We start from the raw sequence: 19,544 nt of genomic DNA on the forward strand, positions 1-19,544 counted from the left end.
CGAAAGAGCTCGTTAATATGAGTCCAGAGTGACGACATTTAATGGTGGAGTCATGACTGTACAGCGTGTGCTGGAGGAGAACTGAACAGCCGTAAATCAGTTTCTTGTACATTCATTTTCAAAAGGAAGTCAGTGCGATAGTGAAGAAGAGGCCTTCTACGATTACGATTTGTGATGCCGCTGCTGCTGCCTTGTTCTTGATGGATATTAAAAAAAAAAAAAAAAATGCGTCACAGACGGGCAGCTGCGACAACGGAACAGTGACGGACGGGATTGTAAACAACGCGGAAGCGCAGTGTGGCGACCTCTCGGCCTCGAGATGACGCCGTGGACCATTCCTTCTTTCCATTTTCAAATGGCAAACAAACAAGCGACTAAGTTTCTACTTTCGACGTGGGACGGAGTACCACGGGCGGTCGGCATTCTCTCTCTAAATGGTACGCACAAAAAAATAGAATTAAAAAAAAAAAAAAAAAGGACGAATGGATCATTTCATCAATTTTCTACATTCTTTTTACCAAAATTTCAGGTCACATAAACCCAACTAATTAACTGTTATATAATCATATATATATCATCAAATTGAGCTCCGCGGTTCCATTTTACAGTTTTCTCAGCCTGAAATGAAACTTTACTTTTTATTTTTAGGAAGGTGATTATATACAACTGTAAAAGAAAAGAAACCAAAGTAGAATCAAACCAACCTTTTCTGGTATTCTGACCATTTTTCATCTTTCACGTATAGATGCTCGATTTGGAAGTTGTGTTGTCAGCAGCTTATAAAATAAACCAATGCACATTGTACGCCATATGAATATCAAAATCTGAGAAAAAAACTTATTTTTTCTCTTAATTTTGGGATAGCCGTATAAAAATCGAACACTCATATTGCAGTTCCCATTTGAAAATAGAAAGAAGGAATGACCCACGACCTTAGATGAATTCCAAGCCCTCGTACTTGACGTCGCCGATCTTGGTCTCCGGCAGGAGGATGCGTCCGTCAAGCGTGAAGGCCACCACGTAGGTGGCGATCTTGCCCGCGTCTTCCTCCGACTTGAGCGCCAGGATGATCTGGTCGTCCGTGTTGGGCACGAATTTGAACGAGGAGAAGCCGTGGGTGAGGTCCAGCGGGCCCACCCGGCTCACCGTCACGTCGGCGAAGTCCGCCGAGCAGCTCAGGACCAGGTTGGTGGCCCGCCGCTCATCCGCCGTCTCCTCGTAGCGCTCGCTGCTGGCGCGGCGCGGCAGGAAGAACCAACGCTGCAGCGTGTCGCTCCACGCCGCCGACTCGTGAATGAGGTAACCTGCGGAAAGGGAGGAACGCGGGGGTGAGGGTGGGGCCGAGTCACCCGCTCTTAACTCAAATCACCTTTCATCATTAAAATGATTGGAAACGCCATTAATCTGGTCTTTTCTTGACAACAATATCATAAAAACATGATAAAAAAAATGTATCTGACTTGAAAAAAGTCAAGGTAACACAGACTGGTAATAAAAGCTGCCACTGTAACTGTACTTAAGATAAATAATAATAAATAATGATAATTTCTGATCGATAAACTGCAACTTCTTTCACATGCTTTCAACCCTGAGCCTTATGGGGTGATGCGGCTAATTTGTGCATTTTTTTCTAACAGCCACAAGGGGGCACTCGAGCGGAAAAGGTAAGAGTGAGTGCAATATATGTGCCGAGGAAGTGACTTTTACCGAGTTTTTTTTTTTTTTTTTTTTTAACCGGCCCTGTTAGCGCCGCGCTAGCGTCTTGCTGCTGTGTTACTGCTGTGTCTCAGTGTTTTAGGTGTTTTTTCATTTAACCGGCCCTGTTAGTGCTGTGCTAGCGTGTTGCTACTCTGTAGCTGCCACGGCTGTTTTTTTTTTTTTTTAAACAGCCCTGTTCGTGCTACCATGCTGTTGCTATGTTAAGCCAAGCTAAGCTAAAACTTTAAAGACTTTTTCGTGTTTCAATGTGGGCACTTGTGGCTTTTACACAGGTGCGTCTTATGTATGTACCAAATGGTATTTCCTTTAGAAATATCTAAACAGGCCGGGAATTACGGCACTTCTGCCACCCCTGACCTGGAGGTTTGATTCCAGCGGCCGACTTGAGCGACTTGTATGCCGGGACCCAGTTCTGGTGCTCCACATCCCCCCGGAATCCCACCACTTTCACCCACTCCGGATGGTCGTTGACAAACTCGCCCGATGTGGTGGTCCATTCCTTCCCGAGACCGCCCACGTAGAGGTGCTCATCCTTCACCGCCAGCCACTCGCCTTTGAAACCTAGCGAGGGAGTGGCCGTTAAAATTTTGTCAAAAGTTGAATTCTGCCAAACGTTATTGCTCACATCCCCACTAATAGATAAAACAAACAGATAGAAACGCAGAATAGCGTGAAAAGACAACCTTTTGCCACGGTGCCGTCGCCATCCGTCAAGATGACCCAAGGACGGCCTTGTCGCCGTCGATGCGGTAAACGATGCCCGTCCTGTCGTCCACGCTGTAAAGCTTCCCGTTGAACACCACCAGCTCCGACAGCTCCATGCCCCGCCCCTTCTCGGCCAGGTGACCCTCCAGCACGGTCCTTTCGGCGTCCCACTCCACGGACACCCTGTCGCCGCTCTGCGACACCAGGAGGTACCCGCGCCGCATGTAGCTGAACCACGTCAGCGTTTTCTCGCTACGAGAGTTCGTGTCCAGGTCGGCGATGACGCCGATGCGGTAGCGCGTGCCCTGCGCCGTGCGCTCGGGCGGACTGAGAGGGTAGGTGTCGTTGTAGCGGTCGCCGGCCCGCGGCGGATCGTCGCGGTCCGCCTTCCAGCCCAAGGAGGTGTACGCGCGGGGGTGCAGGCCAGCGCTCAAGTGCATGAGCAGCAGCAGGACCACGGCCAGCGAAATGACCATCACCACGATGGGCCGCCACTTGAGACGGAAGCGAGGGTCCGTGGCGTTGGGCATGGTCGGCAACATGGGGAGGCCCCCGACGGAGATCCGCAAACCGTTCATGGGCTCATTCTGCTCCAGGCGAGCGTAGGCTGCAGGTGCAGTCATAGAGGATGGAGGCAGGGAGTGACCTGAAGGAGAGAAAAGTCCAAATGGGAGTTAACCCCTGCATATTCCGGTTCAAAATGACATTTACATTTTTCTTACAAAAAAAGACAACATGGAGTCGAAGCAGTTTAACCGGAAAGTAGTAATTTGTGTCCTGTGCTATCTTTTACTTTTCTCTAAAGAAACAAAAAACATTACCGTAATTTCCGGCCGAGAAGCCGCAACATTTTTCACACGCTTTCAAACTCTGCGGTTTATGTGGCTAATTTGTGCATTTTTTTCCTAACGGCCGCAAGGGGGCACGCGAGCGGAAAAGGTAAGAGTGTGACCGGTGGAATATATGTGCCGAGGGAGTGACTTTTATCGGTCCCGTCCTGTTAGCGTTGCGCTAGCTTCCCGTGTCTTAGTGATTTTTTCCCCGGTATGTTTTTTTTTTTTTTTTTTTAACCAGCCCTGTTAGCACGGCGCGAGCGTTAGCCCGGTGCTAGCCTTAGGATTAGCACTGCCGCACTAGTGTTAAACTCTCTGTGTACTGTCTTTGTAAATATCTCGTGTTTACGGCTTTTACACAGCTGCGGCGTATGCATGTACCAAATAGTATTTCCTTTACAAATCTACTGGGTGAGGCTTATAACCAGGTACGCTCTGTAGGCCGGGAATTACGGTACTTCGTGGAAGTTAAAACAAGTGTATGTGGGGGAGGAGGGTGCAATTAAAAAATTGTTTTAAAACTTGTTTGGTATAAGAGCACGTCAGGCAGATCTCAGAAGTGACTGAAAAAAAACAAGCAGAACCCGTTTTGAAAGGCATTGTCATGATATTAAAATGTAGTCCAAATGAGTGAATAATCCGGTGTTTGTGGTCACGTTTAACAAGTGACAGCCGCTGCTGAGGTCGTCAATTTACACATTGCAGTCCGTGTTTTCTGTGTAAGCTCTCTAAACAAACAAAACTCCCAGTATTGGTAAATTCCATTTGTGATTATCGTCAGAGAATACTGACACACAGCCAATATTCCTCGCAAATCTTATGCAACTGTCACCCGTTCGATGGTTAAATAAGTTAAACGACGACTGTTTGGACCTGAAGGTTCACCCAAATCCCGTTGGAGTGACTTTGAATGTTCATTCAGGATCTAAATTCACAGTTTACCTCTGAAGACCTTTGAAGGGGGCTAAGAATTCAAACCAATCCTATTTTCACGAGCATTACGATGCCTCGTCTTAATCTGACAAAAGATTCCTGATAGAAAACGGGTAAGCGTAGGTCATTCATTTATTTACTGTACAGTAATCCCTCTCTACTCCGCGGATCACCTATCGGGGATTCAGTGCATCGCAGATTCCCGCCCCTCCCCAAAAAAAGCCGGATCGCTACGTGCTAATGCGCCACCCCCGGCATGATGACATGGACAAATGAAGCAACAACAACAACAAAAAAATACGCCATTTAGCCTTACTTTGTGGTTTTTCACTTTTCGTGGGTGGGTCTGGTCCCAATTAACTGTGAAAAACGAGGGATTACTGCAATAGGTAATAAAGTTTCTCCTCACACCCTGGACATACAGCTACAGCATTTTGATTGAATGAAAATTATATCCTTACAATTTCCACGAGTTTAATTCTTCAATCGGCATGATAGACAAGTTATTCAGGAAATACACGGCTGACGGGCGAGGCCCTTCAGAAGACTCATTAAAACTGACAAATCAAGAACGGCACTGAACCTTAACGTTTGTTACCGCTGAGGCTTACTTTCTATCTAGAACATCTCTCGACACCAAGTGTTGCAAAAAAGCCAAAGAAAAAGCAGGATAGCAGAATTCATTGAACTGAGGACTCGCACAAAATGCTAAATTCATACGCGAACTTTTGAGAAACCGAGGACAAAAATGCAAATAGGTGAGTCTTTCAACATATAACGATGGAAAGGTTTCCCCAAAAATCTGAACCGCAACTATGCAGTGATTGAGTCTTTGAGGAGTCAACTATCATAAAAGGTGCTTAAATATTTTCATTAGCCCAAAAACAACAAATCTTATTTTTCCTAGTGTCATCCGTTGCTCCGATGAGCCTTAACTTAAAATGATGTCGGTGAAAAACAGCAACCTTGTACTTTAACCTTTATCACAAATAGTTCCACTGAGTTCTTTTTTCCTTGCACTCCAAGCATCACCCCCCCAAAAAAAAGCCACTGAAAAAAAAAAAAAAAACATCTAGCGTTTAAAAAAAAAAAATCACGTGCAAGGGGAACAATGTCAACAATCTTGAGTTCTTTTGACGTGGACCAGCAGGCTCCTCGGGGGGGAGCAAATCACGCGGGGGACGGGGGGGGGTGCGGCCAGCCTCCACACGGTGCAGTGAAAGAGCCTTTGACGACGGGGTCGGGTCGGCGGGGGGGTGGCGTCGCGCGCCCCGTGAAACGCGCCTCTGTGCCGTCGCAAAGGGCCTTACCTCTCCGTCTCCTCCGAGCGGACCGCCGCTCAGCCTGCATCGCGTTCTTCTGCGAGCACCACTGCAACGGTGGTGAACTTTAACTATACTTACGGGATCATAGCCTGGTCCAAAGGTGGAAGGGTTGGGAGGTGGGGCGGTTGGGGCCGTTGGGGGGGCAAACTTTGTACTATTTTTACATGACAAAACCTTTTATGCATAATAATAATAATAAAAAAAAAAGCTTGTGGTTCCTACTTCCCGATAGACCCCATAAACTCCCGCTGGCCCTAATATTTTTACACCACGTGATAAATATGTCAGGGGCGTGTTTCTCCAGAGCCACGCTCGCAATAGCGGCGTGCGCTCGAAGTGCGCGCATTCCACGCGCTGCTGCAGAGGCAGAGTCAAATCGGGTGTTTGACAGCAGCCGCGGCGGCGTGGCTGTGTTGCCCTCCCTCGTGCACGCTGATTATTTAAGCCTTGTTTTTCATGCCACTTGTTGCCAGATCCTTGTGTGCATGCGTTTGTGTTTACAAGTGTCAGCTAGCGTAATTCCCTCGTCCCATTTCATTTTGTTAAAAAAAAAAAAAAAAACTACTTAAACTCCCTAGTTCTGAAATGTAGTAAATCGGAACCACATTTTTTTGGGCATTATTATTAACCGGTGTGACGGTCTGAGCGCTCCCCCGTGCTGAAAAGTCTCCTTGCGATGAATTTGCATGCGTTACTAACAGGGGAACCCTGGGTACATAGCAGACGCTTACTGGGAAATACCCCGGTCTCATAGTTCCCCTTCTTCTACATGGAGGGAGCTAACATACGTTATAACCTAACCCAAACTTAACCTTAAAACAAAAGTTGATAAAAAAAAAAAAAAAAAAAGATATACACATATATGTGCGTTCCCCGTGTTTGTCTTTCTGAGATGTCCAGAGCGAACATAAACACTCGGCGACAAGTAGTCGAATGGCACATGTTGAAGCATGGATGGGGATGTTTCAGACTGGCCGGAAGTTTAGAAAATATACACACATGCGCATTAAACACAAGGAGACTTTTCAGGACGGGGGAGCGCTCAGACCGTCACACCGGCTTGGGAATGGACGAACCCTTAAAGCAATCAGTCAGCTCAGAGGTCAACAGTCAATGATATGTTTATCTGGCAGAGCTTTAAATACACAACGACAACTTGTTAACATATATTCAGGTTCATTTTTTTTGTATTTTTTTATGTGCACTCCATTTTATTTAGATCATTTCAGTACGTCGTGCAATCTTCTTTGTACAACAATTTACGACATTCATACGATTTATCCCCCTCCCCAAATACTCGCTGGTTTAAATTTTTTTTTTCTTCAATCAAATTGAATTTAAAAAAAATATTTTGGGGCATATCTGGCGGTGCATTGTTTTTGTCATCTTATTACGTCAAACTAATTGTAGTGACTCGCTTCCTGTAACCAGGAAGTACGCTGGCATTATAAAATTGTGTATTCACGAGATTCAGTGGGGCTCGAGTAGACAGAAAAAGGCATAAATGCGACCAAACACACGTCTATTAATTATCATTATGACAAGGTCAAATATTCACACAATGTGGAAGGTGAGATTAGCCACTCAAAACACCTGAACACAGCATTCTGGCCGGTAGCGAACCTGCTAACACCACCAACGCGCTTTCGGGACCCAAAGTGGCTCACAAAGGTGTCATTCGGCATGTGCGGCGACGTACTCACCGAACACTCACGCGGTCAAGCCTTCGTTGAACGCCGCTCGTGACTCGGGCGCCATCGTTGACCCCGTTTGCTCGTCTTTGGTTGCCACTTTGGAAGGGAACTGCCGACTTCCTGTTCCGGGCATTTTTTTACGTCATCCACGACGCCATGACGCAGTCCCGTAACGCCGCATTCAGGTACACTCGGAAAAATATAATTCGAATTTAAGAGTTTTAAAACGAATCGCTTGAGGCTTCCCTGGCTTGATTTTCCATTTTGTATTTTAGATCAGAGTCCAAACTTTAATTGCGAAAAGATAAGGCAAATGTTTTTTTGTGTAAAACAATCAACAAAATAATGAATATTTTTTTGGGTGACAAGTTTGAGAACGGAAGAGATAAATGAAACATATTGGCCAGTTTTTAATTTTTTCATTTTTGTTCATGCCAAATTTAAAAAAAAAAAACACACTACATTGTCATTGAGAGCATTTATGATCGATTGTGTCAATTTTTTTGGTGTCATATAGCTGTGGACAAAAAAAAAAAAAATATTGGTCAATCTCACAAATTGCACTACAAAGTTTTGAGGACTCCAGTTTTGAAATACTTTGTGCAGATCTGCATTATTTGTAATGCTTTACAAAATGTAATGGCTAAGTGGGGGTAAAAAAAAAACAAAAAAGTTAATCTTATATTGCTTCATATTGTACTATGAAAAGCATTTCATGTCCTGAGTCAATCACTAACTAAATATTTACCCAAGGAGCAGAAATCCTGTTGGATGAGGATACGAACGAGAACCCAAAAAGGTCAGAACACGTTTGTTTGTTTTTTGTTTTTATTATTTGGCAAAGAGAATACTATGAAAGGCCCATGATCTTGGGGATTCTCCAGAGCAAAATAGAGGGAAAAAAAAAAAAAAAGGCTAAAGCGGTAAAGAAGCAAAAAGAGAAAGTCACACGATAAGTAAAGTGTCGAATCTTGTGATTGGCTGACCAAAAAAAACTGCTGCCGTTGAATCGTGACTGATGTGCGTGCATATGTGTGTGTTTCCTGGGAGTAATATGAACACAAATCATCAAAATCAACATATGGCCTCGCTATTGTCGAAGCAGTCATTCCCAACCGCTAACGTGCCTTGGCAAATGATCCAATCTCACTTTGCCAAAAATGAATCATCATTAAAAATAAATGTTATCTTTACTCGTGTAACATGGCAAAACAATGAAATATTCTTCCGCTTTCAATCTTCTCCAATCACCCGTTGCCGTTCATAAAGCAGGAGAGCGATAACGACGCGGCCCCGCCGCAAATACCCGAAAATCGACATGGTTTGTAATAGCCTGCGGATGCAGACCAGTGGTGGCCAAGCGCTAATTTGAAGCTCTTCAACTCACTTCAGCATAGTTCTTTGGACAGGGAAAGCAAATAGTTGTCACCAAACACTGATTGCTTTGGCCTCAGCAGAATAACAGACAATATGGTCTCCCCAAAACCTACAACTATGAATCATAAAGTCACAGATCAAAAACAGGGCCAGATAACAGTTTTAATAACCCCCCAAAACTTTTTTGAATGCACCGGGGCGCACCAGTGATGCTGTGAAATTTTCTCGTTCAGCGCTTTGGTACAAGAGAGGTTTGGAATCACTGCCTTAAAGCAAACAAACAAAACACTCAACCACACTCACATTAAAATAATATTAAAATATTAATAGATTGCAGTGCACAAAACCCATTGTAAAGTGATTATTAAATTAAAAAAAAAAAAAAAAAAAAACCTGATAAAGCGATAACCTCTGTCGTGATGCCGTGGCGCTGAGGGTGACACTGGAGTTCCAAGTGGTTTTGGTACAAAGACAAGAAAGCAGCACGGCCCCCTTTTCCCTTCCAGAGAAAATATCATCAACACAACAAAGCGCACATGTCCCGCTGGAAGAGAAGAGGTGGGAACAGGTGTGTCGGTAAGGCAAATTTGGCAAATATGAATGCCCTTCACCACATCTGTCCAAATTCGGCATTAGTCTTTCAATAGCTCGGCGGTTGGTACTCTCCGGGATTCTCTTGGGTTTGGGAGAACGGCGACTGCTGGTAGCCGGCGGGGCCGCCGCCGCTGCTGCTGCTGGTGGCGTAGGGGGTCGGGGGGTACGGCGGGTCCACAGCGGGGTCCGTGTACTGCCGGTCCAAGTCGCTCAGGCCTTGGCGATAGCGCTCGTAGGCGAAATAGGACAACAGACCCTGAGGGGGTAGAAGGAACGGTGGCCCTTTAAATTACCGTCATTTCCGGCCTATAAGTCGAACCTTCCACCCCCCCTCCCCACACACACACACACACACACTTTTAGCCCCGCGGCTTATGCGGTGATGTGGCTAATTTTTTTTCTAGCGGCCGCAAGGGGGCACTTGAGCAGAAAAGGTAAGAGTGAGACCGGTGGTATATATGTGCCGAGGAAGTGACTTTTACCAGTATGTTTTTTTTTTTTTTAACCGGCCCTGTTAGCGCTGCCCTAGCGCTGTGCTAGCGTGTTGCCGCTTTGTTACTGCCATGTCTCAGTGACTTTTACCGGTATGTTTTTTTTTTTTTTTTTTAAACCAGCCTTGTTAGTGTGGCGCTAGGGTTGCACTAGCGTGTTTCTGCTGTCCCTCTCAGTCATTTAGGTATGTTTTTTTTCCTTTTAACCGGCTCTTTTAGCACTGTGCTAGCGTGTTGCTGCTGTGTGATTGTCACGTCTTGGTGATTTTTACCGGTATGTTTTTTTATTTTAAACAGCCTTGTTAGCGCTGTGCTAGCGTGTTGCTGCTGTGTTACTGCTGCGTCTCAGTGATTTTTACCAGTCTGTTTTTTTTCTTTTTTAAACCAGCCCAGTTAGCGCGGTGCTAAAGTTGCACTAGCATGTTTCTGCTGTCCGTCTCAGTGATTTAGGTATGTTTTTTTCTTTTAACCGGCACTGTTAGTGCGGTGCTACCGTGTAGCTACCGCAGCTGTTTTTTTGTTCGTGCTACCGTGTTGTTGCTAGTTTAAGCTAAACTAAGGTATTAAAACATTGAAAACTCTTTGTGTACCGTTTCAATGTGGGAACTTGCGGCTTATGTATGTACCAAATGGTATTTCCTTTACAAATGGACTGGGGGAGGCTTATTGTAGGCTGGAAATTACGGTAGTGAAAAAGTGGACTCATTTGTTGTTTTAGGGGGAAAATGTTCTGCAAAGAAAAGGCAAAATCTGACACTCGTCAGGTGATTTCAGCAAATCTTGTGAGATTTCATCTTAGTGAGGGAGTAAAGCAGGGCTGGGCAAAATATCCTCAGTCTGTCATATTTGTTGGATTAAAATATTGGAACATTATGCACAGTTTCAAGAATAATACTGCTTAAATACAGGAACATTAAAAGAGAAATTGAATGCTTCAAAGTTGAATGTTACTAAATAAAGGGTTGAAAACAAGCAGTCCTTAAAAGATTAAATAAAAAATGTACTGAACTTAAAAGTTACACAAAACAGAACTGCATTGAGGAAGTTATAATTTTGAATATCACCATCCTGACGCTGCTGAAATGAAGTTCAAATTTGGAGGTTCATTTTCCCCAGAAGCTTTTTGCTCTCACAGCTCGAAGCGCTCTGATTTTAGAGGCTGGAAGCTCACCCATGAGACGATGGAGAAAAAGGCGAAAGCCACGACGGCGCGAGCGGCGTCGCCCGGCACGGCGGGGTTGGTGGTCCAGGACCACTGGTTGGCCAGGACGCAGAAGCAGACGAACCAGAGGAACGTCCAAACCCCTGCAACATTGCAATAGTTAAAACGGAGATAATCTAGATTTTTTTTTTTTTTGTTTCTGGCCCACATCATTTCAAAGTTACATTAAGTGCAGAATAGCTTGAATGCAAACAAACACATTTGCAAAAACACACAGACTAAGCTAAAGATTTTATTGGTTGTTTGATTCAAGGCTACTTGTTGGCAGGTGATCCCGAAACCCAAATATTGGTATACAGCGTAAGAATTAAGGTGAAAAAAAAAAAAAAGAATAAAAACTCACCCGAGAAGACCAAGTCCCCGATGATGATGTACTTCCTCTCCTTGGCGTTACTGATCTGCGGAAAGTAGGCGTCCAGCACCACGAAGGCCACGCACGCCAGGAAGGCCAGCACGCCGATCCCCACGCCGTAGCTGCACGCGCTGTCCCTGCGGTTGAACATGCACACGGTCTCCTGCTCCGTGCTGGAATTGATGTAGCCCTCCGCCGTGATGGTGGCGAACACTACGACGGCGAACAGCTGGCCAACAAAGTGAATCCAAAGAAAAAAATTATGAATAAAGGTCGCGACGAATGCTGCAGTGTTACAAGAACATCCCATCCATCCATTTTCTTCACCGCTTATCCTCACGAGGGTCGCGGGGAGTGCCGGAGCCTATCCCAGCTGTCAACGGCCAGGAGACGGGGTACACCCTGAACTGGTTGCCAGGCAATTGCAGGGCATACAAAGACAAACAGCCACAATCCAGTGTCCAATTAATGTTGCATTTTTTTGGAATGTAGGAGAAAACCGGAGTGCCAGGAGGAAACATGCATACTCCACACAGGCAGGTCGGAGATTGAACCCAGGACCTCAGAACTGTGAGACCAACGCTTTACCAGCTGAGCCACCGTGCCGCTCACAAGAACATCAGCGAGAAGAGTTATGAAAACAAAGTTGCAATGTTACGGGGATAATAGTGAAACAAGATGGAATATTACGAGAGGAAAAAAAAAAAGTCATGTTTAACAAAGTGGCACTGTTGCAAGAATCATGTGACAAAAAGTCTAAATATAGTGAAACAAGAATAAAGTTTGAATATAAGAAAATGTAATGTTTTACAAATTGGTACTGTTCCAAGTGTTATGTGAGAAAAAGTAAAAAAAAAAAAAAAAGTTATGTTACGAAGACAACAACTTTCTAGTCTTACAATAAGTTACCCAAATAAAATGTCCGAATTTCACAAGAAAAATTTTAGAACTTAACTAAAAGAGAAATTTGAAGAAAACTCTTCAATTATTACAAAAATGAATGATGTGGAAAATATCCATACGTTTTAATCAGCAAAATCGTATTGTTAAAACAATTAAGTCCTATTACAACACAAAAGTTACTACTGCGAGAAAGGTGCAAGATCAGAAAAATAACGTCAAAATATTACGAAAAACTTATGTATGTACAGTTTATATATATATATATGCATGTCTCAAACCAGATTAACTTTCAGTTTCTTTAAAATCCACAAAGTAACCACGTAACTTACTTCCGGGTGTGGCTTTCTTTGCTAGCATCGGATAGCATATCAAAAATCAAACAAAAAAAGTCATTGCGCAACGACTCCAGCCGGAGCAGACCATTTCCCACCGAACAAGCTTTTTCCGCCAACAACCATTCGAGTCGCTGGTCCTGTCTAATTTGTTAAAATAGTTTACAAAAGTCACTCCAAAGTTGTCAGCAGCTGTTTGGCTGCCTCGGCGTGCTAACGGACGCTCTCGTGCCCTCCTCAACTCACCCAACTCAGGCATCGGAGAATCGTCTGAGGCTTTTTCACAAAACTCCCAAAGTCGAACGCACCACCGGCCAGCGGAGCTCCGTAAGCGTTGCTTTGCATTTCTTTTTTCTTTTCTTTTTTTGGGTGTGTGTTTTTAAATTACTCGCGGAGACGTCATCAAAAGCTTGGAAACTATGCCGGAAACAAAAAGTTTCTCTCTTAGTGGCACGTCAAAAGTACTTCCTGAAAACTTAATCAAGAACCGCCCCCTTGCTTTGGTACGTTCAAGGACCCCCGGAAATACCATGAACCATAGACGACAGTACAGTAACACTGTTACACTGTAATAAAGTACAGTACAGGTAGCAATACACACAATACAGTATACAGTAGTTATTTCTAATGTTAATAATATTATTCACGTTTTTTTGACTGCTCTAGCAAAGTAAATACTCCTCTAATAATCCTCTCAGCTTTTCAATCATTATTTTTGTACAAAACAATGAATTGAAAAATAATAAACATCAACAATGAACAACAATATAAAAAAAGTGAAATGAAATCATGCAAGTAAAAGCAAAACCCAAGTGAGTAAAATAAAAAATAAAGTTTAGAAAACATTTATGTAAATTGCTGCTGTCCATAGAAAAACGTATATTGCATAATATTTATGTCGGAAATACAGTGCACAAAAATAATAGCATAAAAAGACATCCGTTTTGTAGTTTTGATTCATATTTTGATCTGAAACACGAAGCAAAAACATCCCATCAGAAAAAATTAATTGAAACAAAAAATGAGCACTAAAATACACACGTAGTTGTTGATTATCGGCAAAAACAAAAACAAAGGGGAAAAAAAAGATAAAAGGCGGAAAATACAGTCACCGCATGGTCGGATGTGACGTCAACTATCGCCATCCAATCACATCACAGAGCGCCAAGTTCTCTCCAAACGTCAACAACATGGCGGAAAGAGATGCAGAAGTCACGTTCAAAAAGGTAGCTTGGCCTCTACTTTATTTTTACCCTCTTTGTGTGTTTATTTAAAACGCGGCTTTGATTCAACGCTCTCCAAACGGAACATTCTAACGCTAAAATGTGACATATCGCGTGTGTTTTTTTTTGCAAGCGTCGAATGAACAAACTATAGGTAATGGTAATATTTGCACCAACAATTCTCATGTAATGTGATAGTGGTCGGTGCAATACACTTAAAAGTTACTTTTTTGTTCACATGGAGTCAAGTAACTAGTGACGTACAAATCCACAAGAGGGGGCTACAGATAGACAGCTGGATAGCTGTACTATAATATTTGCCAATTAGATATAAGTATTTGTCGTAAACTGTTTTTTTTTAATACATACAAATAAGAAATGAATGGTCTACAGGTGTATTTAAAACATGGTTCATATCAAGGCTATATATTTCTCTTGCAAATTGATCAAAAAGAGAGCTAATGATGTGCCTCTGGGGGTCATCCACAGGAAACTGTGAGCAAACTTCTATCCACCTTCTTCAAGGAGGACAAAAGCAGATGTACGTAAGTCGCCAGAGCAATTTTTGGTTAGTTTAGATGAAGAAACGACAGCGTAACTCGTATGTATTTGACGACAGACATGGACCAGTGAATCTGTGCAGTTTGATGGCTCATTTTTTCATATTAAACTGCGGAACATTTAACATATTAATGGAACAAGTAATGTGTTTACGTACGTCTTTTTGACAAAAGGGGAATTCGCTTCCCAGGAAGAAGCTCTTATTTTCTCGTTATCCAGAAAGAAAAATAAAATATCCATCCAGCCATTCTCTGCGCCCCTTATCCTCACAAGGGTCGCGGGGAGTGCCGGAGCCTACCCCAGCTTTCAACGGGCAGGAGGCGGCGTACACCCTGAACTGGTTGCCAGCCAATCGCAGGGCACGTAGAGACAAACAGCCGCACTCGCAATCACACCTAGGGGCAATTTAGAGTGTCAAATTAATGTTGCATGTTTTTAAGATGTGGGGGGGAAACCGGAGTGCCCGAAGAAAAATCACGTGGGCATGGGAAGAACATGAAAAGTAAAGTAAAAAGTAAAATATATTTCCGTGAAAGTTACTAGTTGAAAAAAAAAAAAAAATCCATCAAAATTTGTTTGGTATCAGGATCAATAAAACCAACTCAAAGGAAATATGATTTTGTTGGGGAAAAAATGTAATTGGCGGGCCTGCAAATAACCTTGATAAATTTTATTGCGATTCCGCAGCTCACCATTTCTCTAACGTCTTTTTGTGGCAGTAAGCATCGAGGCCACGCTGCTCATGGCGGAGATGCTGAAAATATTCGTCCAAGGTAAGGCTTGCCGTTCCGTAGATATTACGTCTTCTGACCCGATGATGATTTATTCATTTTACTTATTCATTTTGTGATTGTCAGAGGCAGCCGTGCGCTCGCAGAAACAAGCCGAAAGAGAGGACTGCGACCGGGTGGAGATTGAACACTTTGAAAAGATCCTGCCACAGCTGGTGTGTATCGCATTTTACCAATCGCAACTTTTGTCGGAACGTCCCATCTTGTAATCTTATGTGAATATAGTCAGAATATTACGAGGTAAAAGTTGGAATGCCACGACAAAAAATGTAGTCATGTCAAAAGAAAAAAAATGAGGAAAAATGTCATTGCACATTAATATATATATATAACATATATAATATGTATGTAATATATAGTAATATAATAATAAGTATAATATAGTATATATATGTATATATATATCTATATATATATATATAACATATGTAATATGTATATAATATATAGTAATATAATAGTAAGTATACTATAGTGTGTGTCTATACATATATGGGTATATGTATATATATATATATATATATATATATATATATATATATATATGTGTATGTATAGTAGTAGCCAGACTAGCTAACCCACGAAGTGCATTGTTATTGTGAATTACGCGGGAAATATCGATTCGGTTTTCGAACAAATCGGTTCTCAAACCGCCTTCCGGAACGGATTATCAGGGATGAGAATTTTCCGCCGATCGGCGGATTTCCGACTTTTTCAGACCAAAATGACCATTCTTCAATTGAATATAAACTATTCATTGAAATACTAAAAACTTTGAATTCATTAAATTCTTGAAGAGAAATATGGATAAAGCAGCCTACAGCAGCACATATGTGGTAAGGTCATTTTTATTCATATTGTTCTAAAAACCTGTGCTTCATCTCTACACTATACTAATTCTATGAATAACTGACTGCATATGGAAAAGAAAATATAATGGTGTATCCATATTAAACAGTGAAAGAGATTGAAAATTCATTCTGAAGTTTGGCAAATGGTGAAACTCTTATATGTAATGTGCTCCAAATAAGTAGAATAATTCAAGCATTGAAGAAATGAAGCTGATATTTCAATTTTTGCCGTACTGGTAGAGCACCAAACAAGGGACATTTTTTCCACAAATACAGTAAAATTCAGTGTTGAAATTAATGGTTTTGGGGCTAACAAATTGCTAAAATCGCTTAGCTTTGCTGCCCCTGAACCCCGCCGAGAGCCTGCGGCCCCTGGGCCCCCGACCCCCGGCTACTTTTCAGACTTTTTTTCTCATTTGGCATGCTCATCCCTGGATTATGGTTGAGAACCGAGGTTGCACTGTACTTATTTTCATATTTTTCCTTCTGTTTTCAGCTGCTGGACTTCTAGCTGCCACAAGATGCCGCCAGAGTGTTTCGTGACTTGCCCTTCAAAACGTTTTTTTTTTTTTTTTCCTTGTCTTTTTTTAATTCCGCTTGTGTCACTCGCCTTCCAAAAGAAGCCAATAAACGCCTCCCCCCCCCCGCCCGCTTTTTGTTTTGAGCCGTGTGCGTGTTGCGAGCACCCCCACCACCTGCGCAACAACAGGTGCTCCCAGCATGCTCGGCGGGCGCCCCGCATCAAAGCCTGCCGCGGCAGTTGGAAGCAATTAGAGTAATAAGGGGAGCAGCGAGTCTCTTAGATGATGACAAGTGCCAGGAACACACACCAAAAAAACAAAAAAGGGAAAAGAAGTACCCCCTCCGGCCGCTTTGAAGTTCCCTTTTGCCGTCCTGCGATGTTTAGTTAGAGGTGGAGGGAAGGCCGAAAGGGGAGCTCTGGCGCAGGGGGGGAAAGTTGAACGTGCGTGTACGGGTTAGCCAAACACGGCCCGGGGGACCACACGCATAGACGCTCTGTTTGAAGGGAAACATAACAAAACACGGTGCAACACGGCCCGAAGAGGTGCAGGGTGTCATTGCGGAGGGAAATAAACACTAAACAGAAAAGATAGAAAGAGCGAGAGGAGCCGGTCCTCCTTTCATCCCCGTGGAAGTTCTCTTAATGGTTTTCCTTTCATTGTGAGTCAGCGTAACACCTCACGCTATTTATCCGTGTGACTCACCAGCTGGGAGTCCATCTGGAAGCGAGTTTGGGGAGGGGGGGGCGGGAATTCCACACGCCGCCTTATTTAGATTCACGTTCTCCCCGCGCGCACGGCCAAGTTTTTCCTGTCACTAATTTGTTAGGTTAATAACTGCTGACGCTAAGAGGAGCCCGCAAGACCCGCGTGCCAAAGTGCCACTTAGCGCGCGGGCCGACCTGCTCGTTCCGGTGACGGGCCGCCGCTTTTTACGCGCGTTGACGCTTCGTTGCTGCGGCCGGTGACTCGCAACCGGTGGTCCACTTATCGCTTATATCCAGCTGATGCCACGCAAACAACACAATAAAGAGTTTTGTCTTGAACTACGCAGGCCGCATGTCCACGTTGCCAATGTGCACTTGGAAATAAATTGATACATAAATTGATTTGTTGCCTAATTGCCTTTATCTATGATCCTGTAACACTTTAATGTCATTCCAAACTCATCTTTTAACGTAACCCTCACACGGATCTTACTTCAACATACGGCTATGACGCTAATTACTACTTTTCTATTTGCCAGGCTTTGACGCCATCTTGTGGCGTCGTGGGATATTTCAGAAAGACTACGAACAAATACTACAAATTATGGATGGATCAATGTTAATTTTTCCCCAATTATACCAATTATTAGTAGTCAAGGAGGGTGACCGTCGATATTTGGAGTCAATATACCTTAATATCCGGCCTACAGAACGCACCTGATTATAAGCCTCACCCAGTACATTTGTAAAGGAAATACCATTTGGTACATACATACGCCGCACCTGTGTAAAAGCCGCAAGTCCCCGTATTGAAACCCACATTGAAACACGAGCTATTTACAAAGACGGTACAGAGAAAAAGTTTTCAAAGTTTCAATACCTTAGCTTATCTTAACATAACAGGCACGAAGAAAAAAACAAAAACATGCGGATAAAAAAAGAAAACAGCCGCGGCAACTACACAGTCGCAACACGGTAGCACAGCACTAATAGACCCGGTTAAAAAAAAAAAACATACCTAAATCACTGAGACACGGCAGTAACACAGCAGCAACACGCTAGCTCAGCGCTAAGAGGACCGGTTTAAAAAAAAAAAAAAACACACCGGTAAAAGACACTTCCTCGGCACATATATTCCACCGGTCTCATCCTTAGCTTTTCCGCTCGAGTGCCCCCTTGCGGCCGTTAGAAAAAACTGAACATATTAATCGCATCACCGCACAAGACGCAGGGTTGAAAGCGTGTGAAAAAAAGTCGCTGTTTATAGTCCGGAAATTACGGTACATTGACAGTAAAGGGAAAATATTGGAGTCAAAATATTGAATAATAGTCACTCCAGGACTTAATTTTTTTTCATTTAGGTTGGACAAGGACATTTTGTTTTCAAATTCTGACAAAATGTGCTTGGAAGCTCACAGGCTAAACATCCGCCCATCCATTTTGTTGGCCGCTTATCCTCACAAGGGGAGTGCTGGAGCCTATCCCAGCTGTCAACGGGCAGGAGGCGGGGCACACCCTGAACTGGATGCCAGCCAATCGCGGGGCACATCGAGACAAACAGTCGCACTCACAATCACACCTTTGGGCAATTTAGTGTCCAATTAATGTTGCATGTTTTCGGGATGTGGGAGGAAACCGGAGTGCCCACATGGAGAAAAGCCACGCAGGCACGGGGAGGACATGCTCACTACACACAAGCGGATCCGGGATTGAACCGGGGACCTCAAAACGGCGCTTTCCAGCTGATCCACCGTCCCGCCGCAGGCGAAACAACGTGTCTTGTGAAAAAATGAAAACTTGGGCAAATTAATCGCTCCCTGATGTTTTTTTTTCTACAGGAAATTAAGTTTTCCAACGTTTCAATGCGCTGTCATGGAAATGTTCATCTTTCACTGACAGCGCCTTTGTCTGAAGTTCCAACCAAAAAAAAAAGCGCAGGGAGTTCCCGGGGTTATCAGCGTCACTTGTAAACTCAACGGTTTCAGGCTTCATCTTTTTATTTATTTACCGATGTCCGTCGGAAGGCCCGATGGCGGCGACGACAACCGGCCCCGGCCTCCACTATGTCCGTCCCGTCTCCGTGGAAACGCGTGACATGTGGTGGCAGGAATCTCTTGTGCAACATGCGAAAGCAGTTAGGACAAGCGCGAGCGAGTTTGAGAAAGCGGGGCGCCCAGTCATGACTTAAAGCTTCTCTTGATGGCGACATTAAAGGCAAGGGAGTGTCCGGAGCGCGGGCCAGACGGACGCTTTCTTGGAGAAGGGAGCTGATGAGGGCTTACGTCTTTTCCCGGGATTCTGGCGCCTCTCTTTGGAACGCGCCGCAGAAACTGTGCTCAATATTATCTTGCAAACACACCAGAAGGGCTTCATCCTCTACTGGCGGCCTTTCCAGCAACGTGCTCGATTT

General features: G+C 43.7%; 3 protein-coding genes and 1 long non-coding RNA gene across 4 annotated transcripts; 2 read left to right on the forward strand and 2 right to left on the reverse strand.

Annotated features, from left to right (window-relative positions):
• Positions 1-18: 18 nt before the first annotated feature.
• cant1a (calcium activated nucleotidase 1a) lies at positions 19-7,372 on the reverse strand. The gene is given in 5 exon segments (XM_061845109.1): positions 19-1,304; positions 2,077-2,280; positions 2,403-2,447; positions 2,450-3,070; positions 7,219-7,372. Coding segments are annotated over 4 exon segments (1,218 nt in total). The 5' UTR covers positions 3,048-3,070; positions 7,219-7,372; the 3' UTR covers positions 19-933.
• On the forward strand, positions 7,281-8,468 carry LOC133513976 (uncharacterized). The gene is made up of 2 exons (XR_009798679.1): positions 7,281-7,394; positions 7,963-8,468. It is a non-coding gene; the product is annotated as an uncharacterized LOC133513976 (long non-coding RNA).
• Positions 8,469-8,960: 492 nt separating this feature from the next.
• On the reverse strand, positions 8,961-12,955 carry syngr2a (synaptogyrin 2a). The gene is made up of 4 exons (XM_061845110.1): positions 12,727-12,955; positions 11,237-11,474; positions 10,843-10,976; positions 8,961-9,436 (listed from the first exon to the last, which is right to left on the reverse strand). Exons 1-4 carry the CDS (start codon positions 12,823-12,825, stop codon positions 9,227-9,229), a joined length of 681 nt encoding a protein of 226 aa, XP_061701094.1. The 5' UTR covers positions 12,826-12,955; the 3' UTR covers positions 8,961-9,226.
• A 661-nt stretch (positions 12,956-13,616) lies between these two features.
• On the forward strand, positions 13,617-17,536 carry cenpx (centromere protein X). The gene is made up of 5 exons (XM_061845117.1): positions 13,617-13,706; positions 14,193-14,244; positions 14,984-15,037; positions 15,122-15,210; positions 16,403-17,536. Exons 1-5 carry the CDS (start codon positions 13,671-13,673, stop codon positions 16,415-16,417), a joined length of 246 nt encoding a protein of 81 aa, XP_061701101.1. The 5' UTR covers positions 13,617-13,670; the 3' UTR covers positions 16,418-17,536.
• Positions 17,537-19,544: the final 2,008 nt, after the last annotated feature.

This window comes from Syngnathoides biaculeatus, chromosome 16 (genome assembly GCF_019802595.1).
Source record: "Syngnathoides biaculeatus isolate LvHL_M chromosome 16, ASM1980259v1, whole genome shotgun sequence".
Classification (NCBI taxonomy): Eukaryota; Metazoa; Chordata; class Actinopteri; order Syngnathiformes; family Syngnathidae; genus Syngnathoides; species Syngnathoides biaculeatus.